Below are 19,899 nucleotides of genomic sequence, written 5' to 3'. Positions count from 1 at the left end.
ATGCACCAAATAACAAAGCGCCCAGAGTGAGCGCAGGAATTACAAGATAGGTTGGAAGCTGTGGGTGGGAGATCTCCTGAGGTGATGAGGTTGTGTATAGTCTGGGAGATGATGGTTTGGTAATATGGTGTGAGGTCATGGTCGAGGGGGGTGGTAGGAGGAGGTGTCTTCAAGTTGGTGCCTGGCTTCAGCAATGTAGAGGTCAGTGCGCCAAACTACCACTGCACCCCCTTTATCCGCTGGTTTGGTGGTGTGGTTGGGGTTGGAGTGGAAGGAGTGGAGGGCTGCACGTTGTGAGGGCGAGAGGTTGGAGTGGGTGAGGCGGTCGGACAGGTTGAGGCGGTCGATGTCACGGCAGCAGTTTGAAATGAAGAGGTCAAGGACAGGTAGCAGGCCAGCACTGGATGTCCAGGTGGATGGGGTGTGTTGGAGGCAAGAGAAGGGGTCCTCAGTGGGTGGGCGGATGTCTGGGTTAAAAAAGTAGGCACAGACGCGGAGGTGGCGGAAGAAACGTTCAAGACTACAGCGTGTGTTGAACTTATTAATCTGGGACCTTAGAGGGATAAAGGTAAGGTGAGGCCTTTACTGAGGACTAAACATTCGTCCTCAGTGAGGGGGCGGTCTGAGGGAATGGCGAAGACTCGGCAAGAATGGGAGCTAGGACCTGGATTGGGGCTCGAGTTCAAGATGGGGGCAGAGAGAGTGGCTTGAGTGGGTGTGGCTATGAGGTCAGCAGTGACATCACCAAAGGAGGTGATGCTTAGAAAGGGGGTAGAAGTGGGACTTTTAGTTATGTTAATGGGGTGGAAGTGATGTCACGGGCAGGGAGGGCAATGTTATGTTGGGTACTCGGCTGCTGATGTCACCAATGGGAACTACCAGCAGGGAGGAAATGACTGCTGCAGTGTCAAATGCAGGGGTAACTGCTTTTCCAGGAAAACACACTCAACTCTGATCTCCAGCACCTGCAGACCTCATTGTCTCCGTGTGAAGACACGTACACATGCTTTGTGAAATACTGCAACATTCTGGAAGATGCTGCAGGACAATGTTTCAAGGTGGTAACCACTTGCTTCTGAAGAAAAGATGTATTAAATAAGCTGACATTATAGCAATGAAACACCTTAATCAAGAATCCCTACAGTGTGGAAACAGGCCCTTCGACCCAACAAGTCCACACCAACTGTCTGAAGAGTAACCCACCCAGACCCAGTGCCCTACTCTAATATTCTACATTTACCCCTGACTAATGCCTCTAACCCATACATCCCTGAACATGCTGGGCAATTTAGCATAGCCAATTCACCTAAACTACACATCTGTGGATTGCAGGAGGAAACTGGAACACCCGGAGGAAACCCACGCAGACATGGGGAGGATATGCAAACTCCACATAGACAAACGCCCAGGGCTGTGCTGTGAGGCAGCAGTGTTAACTGAGCCACTGTGCCAGACCTATTTATGACTGCAACCTCGAGATTTTATAACTACTTTCCTATTCCATGGCAAAGAAATTTGGCTCCTAATTTGCTGATTTTTTTTCCCAATCCTGCATAATGCAATTGAGTGGAAAATATATAGAGGAAGTTCCCAGTTTTAGAAATCCATTAAAAACCTAATTGCATGTTAGAAAATGAGTAGTTACAAAGCCTCCTGGTTCTCCACATACAATAAGCTAAGTAGGAAAGGAGTGAAAAACTGAGTGTGGAGCTAGCTGCTTATTCCCTAGTGCATCCCTAGAATGAGATAATTGTGTTAATTCATAAATGATAATTGACTTGACCATCCTTGACCTATTGTTTCCTCCACTTTAAAAATAATTAATTTTACTTTGATGTGATCATTTTCCAGCCACAGGGGAGGTTAGTCACCCATTGATGCTACCCGTTACAGAGCTTCTCCTGTGTACCTGACGACCGTCGTGCGCTGAACTTTTCTCGATTTGTTTGTGCTTTTTTTATCCTTGCTAAAGTCAGCTATATCTTAACTGTGGAGTAGAGTCTAAGAGATTGTTGTGGGTCTTGTAATATAAGTCTTTCAGAAATGTTAGAATTTATGGCGCAGTTTTCATTTTGTAAATTGTTGCATGCTTCTGGCTTTGATAGCATCTGCTCTGGTTCAATTTCAGCTGATTAAATTTTCTGTCTCTCAATGACATTGGCACTGGATTTCAAAATACGTATCAGACATGGACCTTTTCTGTGAGGTGGGCACAAATGCTTGTTCCATCTGTTAGGCTACGGAAGAAATGTGTAACCAGTATCACGAGAGAGTAAATTGAGAATGATTAAATTTCCGATGTTAACATGCAGGCAAAAAAGATAAACAATTCCTTCTGTTAATGAGTATGGGTTTCTGATATACCCTTGGAAGAAAGTTGAAGAAGACATATTGAAATTCCTAAGAATCAATTTTATGGAATTGGGAGGAATTCGCTTTCTGGGAATCACATAGTAGAAATTGGTATTTTTGAATCAAGATTGACACTGAATGCTGTTAATAGAGGACATGTGTTTGTTTTACAATATGCACAAAATTGTTGTTTTAGTTTTATAGTCCACTGGCGAATTGTTAGCATTGTTCTGTAGATTCATGAGGACAGTAATGAGATTGCAGTGGTTACATTAATGTAATCCCTGATGTAAAAGGATTCTGTTTCATTGCATCCTGTTAATTTTAAGATGCTGAGTTCTTTTTATAAATTCTTTGCAAAGCAAGTAACATATAACAAAAAAAACCAAAATAACCATTTAAAATCTGGATCACTTTGACTTTTAACAAAATATTGTTCAATATCTTCAATGTGGCTAGTATCCATTTCAAGTAAAAAGGTAAAATCACCATAGTCTTACCAGACCATAGAGCTACTCTCACATTAGAGGAAGGTGACTGGTGGTGGTCGAACCTGAAGGTCAACCCTATCTTCAGGCAAGAGGAAGGGTTGAGAAGAAGACTCCTCCATGGTAACTTCAGCTGGGGTGGCAAGTACACATATTTATAAAGGTGTAGGCAATAACATGTATCACAATTCAGTCACATATTACATACAGGTATTCTATTCAGCCTTTCTAAAATTAGGTGAACCCAGGAAATACTTCACTTAAAAATCAAAGCTCTTGTTTGAAAATAGGAAAAACATAACCTGGAGATGGCATATCATACAAATTGATGGCCCGAAAACTTGCATTCTTTGAAAGAAAAGCCTATTTTTAAAAAAAGCATTAAATAAAAACAAAAGAACTGGGATAACGGAAATCAGAAGCAAAAACATGAATTGATCAGAAAAACTCAGTAGGTCTGGCAGCATCTGTGGAGAGAAATCAGAGTTAATATTTTGGGTCTCATAACCCTTCTTCAGAAGCTGCTAGATGTGCTGAATTTTACCAGCAATTCCTGTTTTTTTTTCAAAAAGCATTGCTTAGTTTCCTTAACCTGTGTCAGATATTGATGGAGAATGTGTTTAAACAGCTTGGGAAGAGACTTTGTTGTGTATAATTTATCTTCCTTCACACAGATTTGGTCTTGAATAGTGATGCAATTAAAGTATCCATTTTTGTCAGTCATTTCTTGCCAATTTTAATTTTTTTTTTCACACTACCTCTTTGCAAGAGCGAGTCAAGTTCATTATAATCCTTAAAAGCAATGTGTGGAAATACAAAAATGTACCAGTCCTCCAAAAACCATTTCAGGTAATCTGATTCAACCTAAAGTTGAAAAGGAAAATACACAGTCCATTTTGTGTGTTCCTTATTTGAGTTTCTCACCAAATGGCTGGTGACAAAAGTGTTGATTACCTTCCCTGGAATGTTTCCGTTCCAAACATTTATTACTGCCAGCCTTCTTTGTAATGCACAATACCAATGACTGAACACATTGGAAGCCTTCTATCTATCATGTTGGATCATGATCTGTAGGCAAACAGGTTGAGTGCTGTGGCATGTTAAACATTGATTGAATTGTATAAATGCGGTTCCTATGCTTTTGTTGTCATTTGCTTTTTACAACCAGTTCCTGGGAAACCTTCCCAGGTTAGTGCAGTTTACTTCAAATTGTCAAGCTCCTGAGTGAGTGAGGGATGAACAGGCGTCACCCGTCCTCTCTGTTGGTCACAATGAGTTTAGTTTACAAAGAATTCCTTGTGCATAGACCAAATGAACTTTTGTTTCAAAAGGAGTTAATTTAGCCAGCCTTTCTTGAGTTAACCAAAAGAGTGAAGATTAAATGAAAGAACATTGGGGTCTTTACTGTAGTTGTTACCGGTATGTTGATGTTGGTAGTTAAACTGTCGACTTTAGGACCCTTAGTTTTGCAGGTCTTTTTCCTTTCCATACCCGTGTTGCAAGAGTATTTAATGACTGGTGTGAGTCTCGAGTCAATGTGGTTCACTCCTAACTGCCTTCTGGATAGTTAGGGATGGGCAATTAATGCTGATGATGCCCTGAATGAATTCAAAAGAATCTCAAAAGCTATGACCTTCCCAACACACTAGTCCACACATTGGAATGTCAGGTCACAAATATGTGTAAACCATCATGGAAGCACATTTTTATTCCCAGTTTGTGTTTATTGTCAGGGAAGACACAAGTATGTCTCAAGCACAGACAGCTACCATTATTTTTCCTGTCATGTTCATGGACTGAGGTACTCACAGGGATTTATAGGTCAGTTTGTAGTGCATTTCTCTTTTTTTTTGAAGTTGTTTTTGACATCTGTAGGTATGACAGTCCAGAGTTCCTCTCCAGATCGCCACTGGACCTACAGTTGCAGCTGTTTTGGCTTTATCAGTCCTCTGTTTTTCTTTAAAAAAACAAACTCATGTATGCAACATCCTTGAGTGCTGTATGGCCATGACATGGTATGCCTCAGTGCATGGCTGTCTGTGTGGTAGCCATGGTTGACAACACGTGACAGTGGCATTCAGTAAGTATGCTTCATCGTGTTGTTGAATGGCTTTGCTCATTGTATAAGGATTTAAAGAATCACACAGCACATGGGAGAGTCATTGAGCCCATCTGACTTGTGCTGGCTCTTGGTTGGAATTATCCAACGCAGCCCACTCGTTCCCTCTTTTCGTGTATTTTTTTCCTTTGCAATTATTTGTCCAATTCTTGTATTGAATGCTGCTATTGAATCTGTTTCCATTGACTTGTTTGGCAACATCTTCAAAGCAGAACTTGCTGAGATTTTTCTCTTTTCAAAAGGACATTTCCTCGTGTCCTTTTGCTAAAAGTCTTAAAATCTGTATTAATTAAACCATATGTCACTGGAAATGGGTTCTCTTTAATTACTCTCTCAAAATCACAAAATATTTTAACAATGTCTGTTAAGTGTCACATTATCTTTCTCTTTTAAGAAATGCAACCCCAATTTTTTCATTCTGTCTACATAACTGAAATCCAACATTCTTGATGGCATTGTCTTAAATCTCCACAATATCCTCACCAAGGCCTTGACATCCTTCCAAAAGCATAATGCCATTGATCAGACAAAATTCTCCAGCTAAGGCCTAACCAATGTTTCTTTAGGTTTTATTAGCAATACCTTCCTTGCTTATGTTCTCCTCCCTGTATTGCCAAGAAGACAAGTAGATCCTTGCAAACATATGGAGAACAACACTGTACAATAGCACTCCAGTGTGGTTACAATACCTATACAATTATAGCAAGGTTCTTTTATTCTCATACTCCAGTGTCCTGACAATAAAGGCTAACGTGCCTTTGCTGTTTGCTGACTTTGTGTTCCTTGTTTTATGATTTTGTTTCAAACTGAACCTTTTTAGCAGCATTTAAAATTGCTTTACTGCAGAGGCCTAGTAAAGCTGCCTTTGGGTTGCTGGGCAAGAAAGAACACCCGAGGCAAAAAGTGAACCGAAGAAGCTAAGAGCAGAGGAAGGATGAATGTATTGTTAATGAACCTGTATGAAGTAGGTGATTCTTTCATATGGTCACCATTACTGAGACATATTTATTTTTATTTCCGGATTTATGAATTGAATTTGAATTCCGGCAGTTGGTGAGTTGGGATTTGAACCTGCTTCCCAGACCATCAGGCAGGGCCTCTGGATTGTATTAACCTCACACCACCAGCTCTTTTCCTCCATTTTCCAGCCATTGTCATTAATTTGGACAGTATCTCTGATGTCTTCCACCAGGATGCATGTCCCTTTCCAAGGTAGTGGCTGTGTTTAGTGTCAGAAGATGGAATTTCCACCCTCCTTCATCGTCCCACATTCAATAATGCCTGATTTATTTTTAATAAACCTTTGCTACAACATGTAGCTTTGTTCTGTGTAAACAGGTGCTTATTACCATCGAGTTTCTAGCTCATTAGGTCTGATCCCTACAATTCATTTTAACCTTTGAACTGTATCTCAGGTCTCCTTGACATCTTGGGGGATATCTTTCTGTGTTTCCCAATTGCTGTCAGTCGCAGACGAAGACTCATCTCCGTATTGATTGTGACTTCTCATGACTGAAGACCCAGTTTTCACCAGGCAATTTTCTCAAACACCGACATCAGATTCTCCTGTTTTTAAGATGTCAATATAATTACTCATGAAAACGGTTGCAGCACTTCTGTAGTGTGGCCAGTAGATGTCTCCAAATACCACAAAATAAGCTTTTTGAGCACATATTGCTTCATGTTAAATTTCAATAAATGAGAAGACATTTGTGAAGTATTTCCACATTGTTCCTTCAGGTTAAATTTTCTTTATCATTCACATTGATAATTAAAGGTGCATTCAGTAGGCTTTAAAAGCAAGTTTAATGAAACGTTCTTTCAATTTTTCTAAGTTCTCTTTTTAAGTCTTGGAACATTTAAAATGCTGTCAAAAAATAAGCAGTCGATTGTCACTTGGACATTTTAGAGGGTCAATTAATGAATTGTTGGAGAAGTGGTGAGATGGGAAGGATTATTTCTTCACCTGGATAAATGTATCTTCCTAGGGGGTTAATCAAATAGGATATCTGGTGACTATGGAGATGTTCTCAAGCTGCTGTTTTTCGTGCTCGGATGATGACCTTATTAGAATGGCTAATCGAAAGAAAGGAGCAAATTAAAGAAACTAGATTGAATTTGTTTTCGTTAAAAATTTGCTGGATACATATGATGCAGAAGTAAATAATTGACATATGTTGGCAAAAGCAGAAACCAAAAAATGCTATTGCATATTGATGTTCATGTATGTAAATAAATTGACAGACAATGGTTTACTCTGTTCTGGAAATAGCCAGATATCTTGTCATGATTGTTTTAAAAAAACAAGTCATAGATTTTCACTGGCTTTATACCTGTGATTTACAACAGCACCAGGATCTGCCTGTTTACTGATGCCATTCACTGAAGAACGCATCCAACTCCACCCCCCCCCCCCCCGTTTACTGAATCATTCAGTATAAAGTAAGCAATAATTCAAGACTTCCAAATTAGAACTGAAAGAAATTGGATGGCTTTTGTGTTTTCTGCCATTTCAAGTCAAAATTAAACCTAAATCCATGTTGCAGTTTTGTTTTTAATCTCGCCAGTGCTGAATTCTTGCTTCCTGAGATTACCTCAGGAGCCTTGCTACTTATTGGTTTGCTTGCAATTAGATAATGCATGGAAACATTGAGATGCAAACTCAAGCATGCTATTATATAAAGAATCAAGTTGCCATCAGTGTATGTAACATTGTACCACTTTGAAGTTTAATCGTTTATATTTGCTGCATTGCAGCCTTCTCAAAGTAGGTTTGCTCAATGAAAATGCAGTGTTGAAGGTGGACATAAATGTTTTTTTTTGAACAATGATGCTTTGTGAGACTAACAGCAATGATACTTACATTGAAGACTTGCAATGCAAGATGAAGTTGGTTACCTATCAATAACGATAGTACAAATTCAAAATATATTTAAGGAATTTTGTCTCAAGATGATTAAAAGGTGATGAAAGGGACTACAGTGTCTACAGTGTATAATTGCAAGGACTTATTTTCCTTTAGATGCACAGCAACTGTTAAGTGAGGTTGCAATTTAAATTAAAGACCTCCTTTTGAATCCCTATTGGCTGAGTTGTGAGAGATGTTAATTGTCTCTTTCTTCAGACGTAAACTGACCTCCATTTACAACAGCTTTAAAAAGATATTTTAACGTTTGCGTATTTTTTGTGTGTGTTTTGTCTCGACCAGTTAATAATATAGCTTACAAAGCAAATAATGTTTTTCTCTGCTAAAATATTGCAGCTATTTTCTCAATAGAACAGTGCTCGTGTTGCTTTATTGGATGGAGTGGAATGGAAAGTGACATGCTGAGAGTTTCTACAGCTTTGGGCACAGATTCCAGCACAATTAGCTGGAAAAGATTGTGAAAGACTTTTTAAAAAAAAATTGTAAATACACAAAACCACTTGCATTTGCCTTTACTATGATGCTTCACGCTTTTGTAAAGTGTGGCACAGAAACACTGAGAAGCAAGCTTTTTCATTAGCTTCTTAGTAAGTTAAATATTTTGATATTGAGTACAAGACTTAAGGTTTAAGATTTTTAGATTTAAACCAAACTAAATGATTTAGTATAATGTTTAAGTCATTTTTGGTCATTTTAAATCTGGTTACTCATAGTCCTTCTTAAAGCAAAATGATTATTATTACTGATAAATCTTCTTTTTGTCTTGTATTAATAAAACTGGACAAACTTAAATACTCTTGAGTGGAAGTGTTTGAAAAAACAAAATTATTCTATTCTATTATGTTGCCCATTTACTCTAGTTTATTGAAGATTTTACGTCTTGTGAACCTAAAATTGGTTTACTAGAAACTTGAACTGTACCATAACTTCAAATCTGAGTACAGTTTCCTGATTGCATTGAAGTGCAGATACAAGGTATTGTAACTTAAAGAATAAAATAATTGAAGTAATAAATGCAAGTTTAGAGTCCAGCTATTAGTGAATATTTGCACATCAATTTGCCTGCTGTAGAGCTAAAACAGGCATTGTAATTATAGTACAACAAAGGAATTACTTTGATTGTATCTTGAGAAATGCATGAAGTCCTGACTCTTGAGTGAGCTTACGTGGATAGCATTGTTAAAGTGGGTCAGTGATAGGAGATTAATGGAAAAGAAAAGCAAGAAAACAAATCGAGATATTACTTCTGTCAAGGAAAATCTGAGTATATCTCCATAGAAGTAACACAGCATCTATTAGGATTTATCAAAGTTTTTTTTAAAAAATTCAGAACAGGATAAAATAACCCATGACTGCCATTACGAAACTACATTTTCCTAACTTAAGACATTGACACATAATGAAATTTCTAAACTTGCACTCAGCATTAAAGTATTTCTGATTTCTGTTTCATTCATTCAAGCATTATGGATGTCACTGCCTGGGCTAATATTTCGTGCTCTGGAGTGGCTTGCTGAGCTATTTCAGAAGGCCTTTAAAAGTCAACCACTTTACTGAAATGTGTGTCTGGAGTCACATGTTGGCCAAGCTGGATAATGCTGATAGATTTCCTTCCCTGAAGTGCATTAGTTAACCAGATAGGTTTTTGCGACAATCAGCAATGGTTACATAGTTGCCATTAGGCTAGCTTTCAATTTCAATTTTGTTTTACTACATTTAAACTTCACCGTCAGTCATGTTGGGATTCAAAACCTTTTCCCCAGAGTATTATCTGGGGGTTTGGTCTAGTAATGTTACCTCTGTGCTACTGCATTCCAGCAAATTGTGTTAATCTACAATATATTTTACTATACTTTTAGTTATGTTTCCTAGATTGTTCTTACATCTGAAACGCCAGGGTTATTGCATCAGTCACGTGCCATATGATGTTGTATACTTTCAGTTCACTGTTGGCCTAATGATAGTTTATACAGAAGGAAACCACTATGGTTATCATTCATGTACCATTGTAGTTTTGACTGCTACTAACTCTAATATACTTTCATTTTGTATGCCTCTAATTCTTTCTTCTTTGCACCATCCCATAACTGAAAAATTTATAAACCAATGATTACAAGTTTTTCTAACCAAAAATAAAAGCCAGGATTGAAAAGTGAAAATTTAAAAAAATTCTCAGGAACAATGGTTTTTAAAATAAAAAGTTGGTATTTATAAAGAACGCCTTGTTGGTAAAATGCAATACATTGATTGAGCTGAAAAGCTTTGATGTTGAAAATTGTAGTTAATATCACCAGACTTTCTTCTCAGCTTATAGATACACATACGTTTCCTAAATGAGTAACTCTGAGAAGAAAGATGTCACAAATTTTGTCATGTTCCTGTGTTCGTGTTCAGCAAGATGCCCATCCAAAGGAGTAAACGCAAAGCTTATTAAATTATAAAATATCACTGTTTCATTTCCTGGCTCTCTTAGATGGGTGGGCGGCACGGTGGCACAGTGGTTAGCACTGCTGCCTCACCGCGCCAGAGATCCGGATTCAATTCCCGCCTCAGGTGACTAACTGTGTGGAGTTTGCACATTCTCCCAGTGTCTGCGTGGGTTTCCTCCGGGTGCTCCGGTTTCCTCCCACAGTCCAAAGATGTGCAGGTCAGGTGAATTGGCCATATAAAAATTGCCCGTAGTGTTAGGTAAGGGGTAGATGTAGGGGTATGGGTGGGTTGCTCTTCGGCGGGGCAGTGTGGACTTGTTGGGCCGAAGGGCCTGTTTCCACACTGTAAGTAATCTAATCTAGATGGTTTTAGCCTCTGATAATCTCTAAAGCTGTTTTGTTTACTGCCATCACAGGTAGAATATCTAGCTTATGTTCAAGTAGACCTCCAACATGAGTTGAAAGGTTTTCTTGCATGTGAGAGTTGATGACAAGCGTTTGAGATCAAGCATAAACAATGTGAAACTTTGACAATGTTCCAACTTTCCTGGGAAATTAGTCTAACAGTGTAGTTGTAAACTTAATATCAAATGTCGTAATTACCATGTTATTGTAAGCATTTGCATCATAAATCACACATTGTTCAGAACTGATAATCTTAAAAACTCTTTAATATTACAACATGATTAATTGAGAACTCAACAATGAATATTACAAATCAATTTGGCAAGGAAAAACTCTTTAGAAATTTTGTGATTAATGTGATGGAGGGGAGGTGGGTGAAAATATTTCCCATCTGAAATCAGTGATTGCTTATAACACCTCCTTTATTGGGATAGAAATATAATTATATTGGAGATCATCAAGTAGGATGATACAGGCGTACTTTCATAAATTATAATTGGATGAAACAAGACATCTAATCAGTATGAGTTCTTTATAAAATAGACTTTAAATCCGGTTGGAAAATAATAGGCATAATTGAGTTTTAAATAAAGTGAAAGAAGCATTTTTTCTAAATCAGATATTGAAATATAAACCAAAAACAAAAAGATTCAGAATTCTCCCAGATTGAAATGAGCTATAATGAATGCTAAAGTTTGACCTGTAGCTTTTTGCTTTAAGAAAATGCTTAGTATTCACTTTATTAACACTTTGATTTGGTATTGGCTTCAATAGACCAGTAGAGTATCCCAGGTGCTCCATTGAAGAGGTCAAATCTATATGATGAGAGTGTGCTGCCCAATGGATATTGTTTAGTAACTTCAATCTCAGCTTATAAATGTTCACTGTAAGTTAGAAAAGGCATAAACTAATAGCTTTCTTTTTTTATCTTCCTGTTCCTCATCAAAGGAAATGTACTCAAAAGGAATCATCCCACTCTCTTCAATAATCAGAGTTCAAGAATTAGGGGACAACAAGTTTGAGGTGGTTTCTTCCACCAGAACGTTTACTTTTAGGGTTGAAAAAGAAGGTAAGAGAGCAACATACCCGAGGATTGTGATTCAATTTATTATTGGAAATGATAGATCTGAAAATGTTCTCCCCTTTTGTGATTTATCCATCTCTTTACCACCTGTTAAGAGCCAATGCAGGTCCCTACAGCAACCACTTCGCTCTCAATCGGAAACAACCCATCCATCAGTTGTCTTTATTTAATTTTGTCCTGTCCTCTATTTTATTCCTGAGTGAAACACTTGATGGTTTTTCCAAATGATCTGAGAGTCCCATGCAAGCACCATGTTAGCGTGTAAAGCAATCTCACTGCTTTTAAAAGTGTGATTCATTTTACTGATGCCTGTGAGGAATCTTGGATTTGTTGTAATTTCAAGCCCATCAAAATACCATGTATACGAAGAATAAAAAAAAAACTGGAAAACCTCAGCAGATCGTGTCACATCTTTTGGAGAGAAACAGAGTTATGTTTCACTTTGATGACCGTTCATGAAAACACTGCTCCTCGATTCCAATGGAAGGTCACTGACCTGAAACCTTTGCTCTGCTACTGTCCACAGATGCAGTCTGACCTGTTGAGCTTTTTCCTGTTTCTCATTTCAGAGCAGTTGCAGTTTTTTGCTCATGTATATTACATAGCGGTTTACAATATATTAGATTTTGCAAATCAAAACTTTACTATGCAATTGGCAATGTCTGGTGGTGGAGGTTGCAGTTGAATTCTTAATCTTAGCCTCAGAATTGGGTACAGAATAGCCAAACATTCACGTCTTGACATCAGGACAGGCTGAAGTATTACATGGTACGAAGGTCACCTTGCTTGTTAAGTTGCCACATTGGCTGCATTTCCTGAATTATAATGTCGCAGTTTAACACAGAATTCCCTCGGTAGTACATCTTAAGCTCATGACCTTAATTGAGTAGCATGTTGCATAACAACACTTTTAATTACATCTTAGCTTTAACATTACATTTGACACTTATGCTCTGAGCTTATCTTCCACCATTTATTTACTTTGAAACAGAGGAAAGTGAGCTTGAGCAGATTTGTGATTTTATAATCTGTTTAAACTTTTTGCATTAGATTGCTAACCACTCAAGCTTTTGTTTTGTTCGAAGTTTTACTTTGTTGTGTTGAACCATGAGGTGGAAAGATGGAATGAGGGAGGGGTGTTAACTGTTTTATTGGTAGAGCACAGATCAGATATTTCCTCTTGTATCAAATGGATACCATTAAAATTGATTCGCAATTATTTTGGAAAGCAATGTTGTTTTCTCCAGTAGATGGAGCTAGATTGTCAGCAAATGTGCATGGAACAATCTGAAGCTAAAATGAAGGTACAGAGAAAGCTACATTCGAGGGTGGGGAGTGGGGGTAAAAATATTGAATTCAGGTATTTGTCTTCCGAACAAGTTTAACTGTGAATTGACTTAGTAGCACACTCTTGATTGTGTTGAGAGTGGGGCCAGGGTAATTAGGACTGATGGTGGAACACAGCAAGGTTTGATTTGTGATTCCAAATATCAATGCTTCATTAAGGACCCTAAATGAGGACTGGTATATTCAAAAGGCTGTATTAAAAGAGAGACACAAGATAAATTGTTATGATGTTTCACAGAGGAGATTGATTGATTGTAAACCTCTCCAAGCTGATTTAAACTGTACACTGGTGACCCTGGCTAAAATGTTAACATACAAGTATTTCAAATGTAATAACCTTTGTAAAGCATTCCCAGTGTTAAAGTGGGAACTGAGCACTTGGTTTTTAACTCCTGTTGTCATCTCCACCTATTTTTATTTTAAGTACATAGTGTCTGATTGATAACTTCCAAAAAATAAAAACAAGGACTTTGGAATATTGTGATCGAATGAGACTAGTTGAATTCCTGTGATTTTCTTTGACAGGTGATAGAGAAGACTGGATGGACACACTTCTCACTGCACTAAGATCACAGTCTAACATATTTTCTCAATTGAATTCGCGATGTGCTGTTACAGCTGATAAATTTGGTTATCTCGAGCTGAGAGGCTACAAAGCTCGCATCTTTGTTGTACTGCGAGGCAGCATCATTTGGCTGTATAAGAGTGAGCAGGTATGTCTCAATATTTTGTCTATTCCAGTTCTTTATAATTCACTACATCAGTCAACCAGTCCATTCAGTGCATCCAAAATGGTTCACTTGACTTGAAAACAAAATGGTGTCAAATAGTTTTCTGCTCTGTATGATCTTTAGAAGATGGTACTCTGGATATCTGGACTCACTGTATCTGACAATTCTAAAAGCAATCAATCCAGGGAGGACATGCTTATACTTGAAGGTGCTTTCTCTCTGATGGTTGCTAAATGAAAATCTGGTTAAACTGCCTCTCTGGAATTTCTTGTGACAGAGAGAAAGAAAAACAGAAATCTTTGTGTTTCAAAATCAGACTCAGGAAACACAAAACATTAGTATGCAATTGCAACAAATACTTATAAGAAGGACAATTGAATTTTGGCATGGCTAGGGAATTGGGATTCTTGGGAATTATTGGTGAGGCTATATCTGGAGTTTTTTTCCCCTTTATTTGAGGAAGAATTTGCTGGTATTGGAGGTTGTCCAAAAAAGATTGATTGATTGATTAGATTGAATCCTGAGCTCAAGGGGTGGACATTATCAAGAATGGGTAAACAGGTTAGGCTTTTATTCATTAATTTTTTTTAAATATTGGAATATATATGATTCTGAGAGATTTGACAGGGTAATTGTTTTTACAGTTGAGGGAATTCTCTCATTAGACACCATATTAAACTTGTTTAAACGTTGAGCTGTGAGGCAATCTTTACTCAGAGGTTAGTAAATATCAGGAATTCTGAATCCAAAGTGTGTGAAGGCTAGATCTCTGGAAGTACTTAAAAAGGGAAGTAGATTTTTTAAAAATCTGGAAAGTTGAGCCTTGGGGCAAGTTGGCATGATTTTATTGAATAGTGGAATGGTAGAGCAGACATGAGGGGCTAAAATGGCCTACTTCTGTTATGATTTCTTATGTTCCCATCACGTTAGATATATGGTTGCTGTTAGTGCCACATGTCACCTAGTAACAGCACATAATTGCTGTGTAAATATGTGTAACCATCTAATCCTTGGACTAGTTTTTTTGTGGTGAATGTTTAAGAGTTGACTTCCAAAGAAGTAACCATTTTGAGGGGTTGTTAGAATTTCTTGATTTAGATCTACATAGAGGAAAGATAAAAATAACATCTTGAGAGGAATCCAGAAGGGATCGTCACTCTGACAACTAACGTGGCCAAAATTATAGGCTACCTTTCAACTGTTGATAGTGCCATCATTCGGACCATCACTTGTAGCTTCTCATGTTACTTTTTGTTCACTCTGAGGATGTGGGTGAGGCTGGCTAGGTCAGCATTTATTGCTCTCGGTGTGGTTTCCTCTACACTGGGGAGACAGGATGCCAACTTGCAGAACGTTTCAGAGTTCACCTCTAGGCCACACGCACTAAACAACCCCTCTGCCCTGTGGCCGAACACTTTAACTCCCCCTTTCACTCGACCAAGGACATGCAAGTCCTAGACCTCCATTGCCAAACTCTAGCCACTTGACACCTGGAGGAAGAACACCTCATCTTCTGCCTTGGGACCCTGCAATCACATAGGATCAATGTGGATTTCACCAATTTCTTAATTTCCCCAACCCCACCTTATTCCAGATCCAATGTTCCAACTCAGTACCACCCTTTTGAACTGTCCTACCTGTCCATCTTCCTTCCCACCTCCATCTACCTATCGCATTCCCAGCTACCACCCCGACCCCAGCCCCACCCCCTCCCATTTATCTCTCAGCCCCCTTGGGCCACCCCCTCATTGCTGATGAAGAGCTTATACTCGAAACGTCAACTGTCCTGCTCCTTGGATGGTGTCTGATCTGCTGTGCTTTTCCAGCACCACACTTTTCAACTCAGATCTCCAGCATCTGCGATCCTTTCTCCTCCATTTATTGGCTATCCTGAGTTCCTCTTGAGAAAGTGGTGGTGAGCTGCCTTTGAAACTGCTGCAGTCTGTGTGCAGTAGGTAGACCAACAGGGGAGAGAGTGAATTCCAGGAGTTTGACCCAGTGACACTGCAAAAACAACAATGTATTTCCAAGTCAGGATGGTGAATGGTTCAGAGGAGAACTAGCAGGTGGTCTTGTGATGTTCCCCTGCAGTTACTACCTTTGTCTTTCCAGAAGGAAGTGATCTGGGGATGGGAAGGTGTTGACTCATGATCTTTGATGAATTTCTGCCGTGCATCTTGTAGATGGGACATGCTACAGCTACTGAACAGTGTGTAGAGAGCTTGTCGATATGCTGCCAATCAAGCAAGCTGCTTTGTATTGGATGGTGCCAACCTTCTGCACGGTGTTTTATCCTGACATGTGTCTCATATGTGACAGGCGAATATTAATTTGGCACCCAACTTTGTGGGCGGAGTTCTGGAGGGATGTCCTGCTGAACAGAGTGATGTTGTGATGGGACATCCTCTCCCTCTAGGACCACCATTAGAGACCACAACACCCAGACTGTGCTAACTTAATCTGAGCTTCCACCCATGTCAGTGCAGTCTCAGTTTGACAGTTTGCACGTGAATATTGGGAACAAGTCCATGCCCTCCTTCACTCCAACAGCTTGGGTGTCACCACCACTTCTCTGTTGCCTCACACTCTATCTCTTCTCCTGGACCTGACTCTCACTGAGGCTCAGACGCAGCCACTCTTTCTATTGCATTCAACACCTTCTCCCCAACCGCTGTTACTCACCTCACGCCCCGACCCCACTAACCCTGAGTGCCCCCTGTGCTGCGAATGCAGTCGTTCTTACCTTTAGCAAAGGTGACAGCTGTGCCACCCATGTTCATCTCCCTGAATACCCGATTCCCTTTCATTCTAAGAGGAAAGCTCTCCACCACAACAGGACAGAAATGGTGGGCTTCCTGATATTTGGCTCTTTCAGCTTTCAGAGGAGAAGATCCTGACCCTAACTCCCCAAGTGCCTGACTGACCTTGTCCACATCCGTGAATGTTGTGGAAGGCTGCCCTTGACTAACTGTGCCAGGACCCCCATGACTTGAATGAGGACTGCTGACGATCATGACAAGCTTCCTAGCTTTTGAACTGTGCTCAACAGCAAGGTCACACTGAAGTGCTGTTAGCCTGGTATCTCTGGCAGAGAGGCAGAGTGCAAGAAAGGCAGCGCATTGATGCTGTAAAAGTCCTGGTAAGCTCAGTTCAGAAGTGAGTACCAAGAAAATCCAAGATGGTCCAGTCCATGAGCTCGGTGAATTTCCCTGAGCACCCAGTGTCCCTGTTGCCGGATTGCAATGATAGTTGCTATTGCACCCAACGATGCAGCACTAAAGTGCAGATGCATCCTTTAAACAGCATTGCAGATGTCCCTTGAGGGTTCTTCAATGCTGCCAATGATCAGACATCAGTGTTGGAGGATGTGCTGTGTGGGTGGTTGGTTTCCATGGCGAGTGCTCTGAGATGATTGTAACTGGCATCAAACATGGCGGAGGGCCTTAGTAGGAACCAGTGAGTGGAATGTTGGTACCTAATTGCTTGCAGGAGGAAATAGGATGGGAAGTTGCAAACTGATGAGGCAAAATATGCAGTTAGTAAAATTGTTAATGACTCATAACCCCCCCACTTAATAGACAACCTCCTGCTGCCTAGTAAGAATCTTGCCTTGATACCTTGATCACACTTGTTGCGTGATTATCTTAGATTTCTTGCCATCATTTACAACACTCAGGCCCTGATAATATTCCGCCCCTTGTAAAAACGTGTCTGCATTTCATGAGATGAGATCTATCCTTTCACACTGGTATAGAAAGAGGGAAGTACTGCCTCCTTCTTGTCTTTCATCAAATTCTGAGTCAATGTAGTCTCTTTTCCAACTCTGTAGTGATATGATGGGCTATTTCCTGACTGTATGCCACATTTTCCTGTCCTGATTGGAAAGCAACTTAATCAGCCACCCTTGTCTGACATGTGAAACTCAAAACCACACAATATCAATGAGCCAAACAAAATTGACCGGAGGTGGAGAACTTTGAAACATAGTGTGGCATAACAGCTCTTCATGTGAGTTCATGCAAAATTACAGAAAACCATGTAAATGTTTCAATTTCTTAAGCCAAAAATCATCGGTCTACTTCTACATGATCATGATTTTTACACAGGTATATATAGTAAATCTTGAAGTGCACAGAGTATGGAACATAGACATTCATCTATTTCTTAACCAATTATGTTATATTTTGAATGGCACTGATGACCACTTCACTAGGACTGTTACTATAAATCACAGCATATAAATGATCATGGTTTTGTATGACCTCAATATATAAGTTGATCTGCTTCTTCAACTATGACATGCTGTACTCACACTAGTAGTTAGACTCAAGTTATTCTCCTTGCAAATGCATGTTTTATTAAACAGTACCCTATAACTGTCATCCGAGATCACAAATACAGGCTGCATTGCAGTTTTGTTTTTGTTCATTTATAGGATGTGGACATTGCTAAGTAGGCCAGCATTTATAGCCTATCCCCATTTGTTAAGGGCCTATTAAAGGTCAACCACATTGCTATAGTTCTGGAGTCACATGTAAGCCTGACCAGGTAAGGATGGCAGATTTCCTTCCCTCAGGGACATCAGTCAAGCATTTTTTTTTTCCTGACAAGCAACAATGATTTCATAGTCACCATAGACTTTCAATTCCAAATTGTCATAGGGTCAGAGAAATGTACAGCACGGAAACAGACCCTTCAGTCCAACCCATCCATGCCTGTTCAGCCTCTCCCTATAGCTCAAATCCTCCAACCATGACAACATCCTTGTAAATCTTTTCTGAACCCTTTCAAGTTTCACAACATCTTTCCTATAGGAAGGAGACCAGAATTGTACGCAATATTCCAACAGTGGCCTAACCAATGTCCTGCACAGCCGCAATATGACCTCCCAACTCCTGTACTCAATACTCTGACCAATAAAGGAAAGCATATCAAACGCCTTCTTCACCAACCTATCTGCCTGCAACTCCACTTTCAAGGAGCTATGAAACTGCACTGCATGGTGTCTTTGTTCAACAACACTCCCTAGGACCTTACCATTAAGTGTATAAGTCTTGCTAAGATTTGTTTTCCCAAAATGCAGCACCTCGCATTTATCTGAATTAAACACCATCTGCCACTTCTCGACCCCATTGGCCCATCTGATCAAGATCTTGTTGTAATCGGAGGTAACCTTCTTTGCTGTCCACTACACCTCCAATTTTGGTGTCATCTGCAGTGAACAGTGGAGAAGGTTACCTCCGATTACAACAGGATCTGGACCAGATGGGCCAATGGGCTGAGAAGTGGCAGATGGAGTTTAATTCAGATAAATGCGAGTTGCTGCATTTTGAGAAAGCAAATCTTAGTAAGACTTATACACTTAATGTTTTTTAATTAATTCAAATTCCACCATCTGCCATGGCAAGATTTGAACCCAGATCGCAAGAACATTACCTGGTCTCTGGATTGATAGTTTAGCAATAGGTCGTCACCTCTTTTAAAAGGTGCATGGGACTTTAAGATGTGTCCGGTATATGAGTCAGTTCAAGATGACTTTTCAAAATGGTAATCACCTGCATCAAGCAGCACTTCATGTTTATATTGGGGATACAAGTTGATCTTCATCAGTGGAGTGATTTGTTTTCTTTGAAGGCTTCAAAGGTCAGTAGAAATGCCAATATCTGTGGTCTGTCCTAATGTAACTTTTTAAAGAAAATTCATAGGATGCATCTGAATAAATGCCTTCAGAAAACTGAAGTTCTTGTCTCGTTATACAACTGCTTGATAGCCATCAGATTACATTGGAAATGAAATATTAACTTTTTTTTTCATTTTAAAGGATTGTAAAAGTGGAATTGGTATTACAATGGTTAACACAAATGTAGCAACAGTCAAAGATGTCGATCGTAAAAGCTTTGAATTATCTACTCCATTCCGAAATTTCAGGTAAATTCTTTATAAGTCACCCCAATTTCGACATTAATTTCATCCCTCTGTTACATGGTCTAATGGGATTAATGTTTGCAGTCTGTTCTA

At 39.3% G+C, this 19,899-nt stretch overlaps 1 protein-coding gene across 7 annotated transcripts in view; it reads left to right on the top strand.

Annotated features, from left to right (window-relative positions):
- Positions 1-19,899, top strand: part of arap2 (ArfGAP with RhoGAP domain, ankyrin repeat and PH domain 2) — a 320,143-nt gene that overhangs the window by 146,488 nt on the left and 153,756 nt on the right. For all 7 annotated transcript variants that reach the window (XM_072566652.1, XM_072566631.1, XM_072566592.1 and 4 more), the window contains 3 exons: positions 11,668-11,788; positions 13,676-13,863; positions 19,703-19,809. In XM_072566652.1, coding sequence (XP_072422753.1) covers positions 11,668-11,788; positions 13,676-13,863; positions 19,703-19,809 — 416 coding nt within the window. The remainder of the gene's footprint in view (positions 1-11,667; positions 11,789-13,675; positions 13,864-19,702; positions 19,810-19,899) is intronic.

The sequence above is a fragment of the Chiloscyllium punctatum genome, chromosome 1, assembly GCF_047496795.1.
Source record: "Chiloscyllium punctatum isolate Juve2018m chromosome 1, sChiPun1.3, whole genome shotgun sequence".
Classification (NCBI taxonomy): domain Eukaryota; kingdom Metazoa; phylum Chordata; class Chondrichthyes; order Orectolobiformes; family Hemiscylliidae; genus Chiloscyllium; species Chiloscyllium punctatum.
This window is presented reverse-complemented; position numbering and strand designations above follow the sequence as displayed.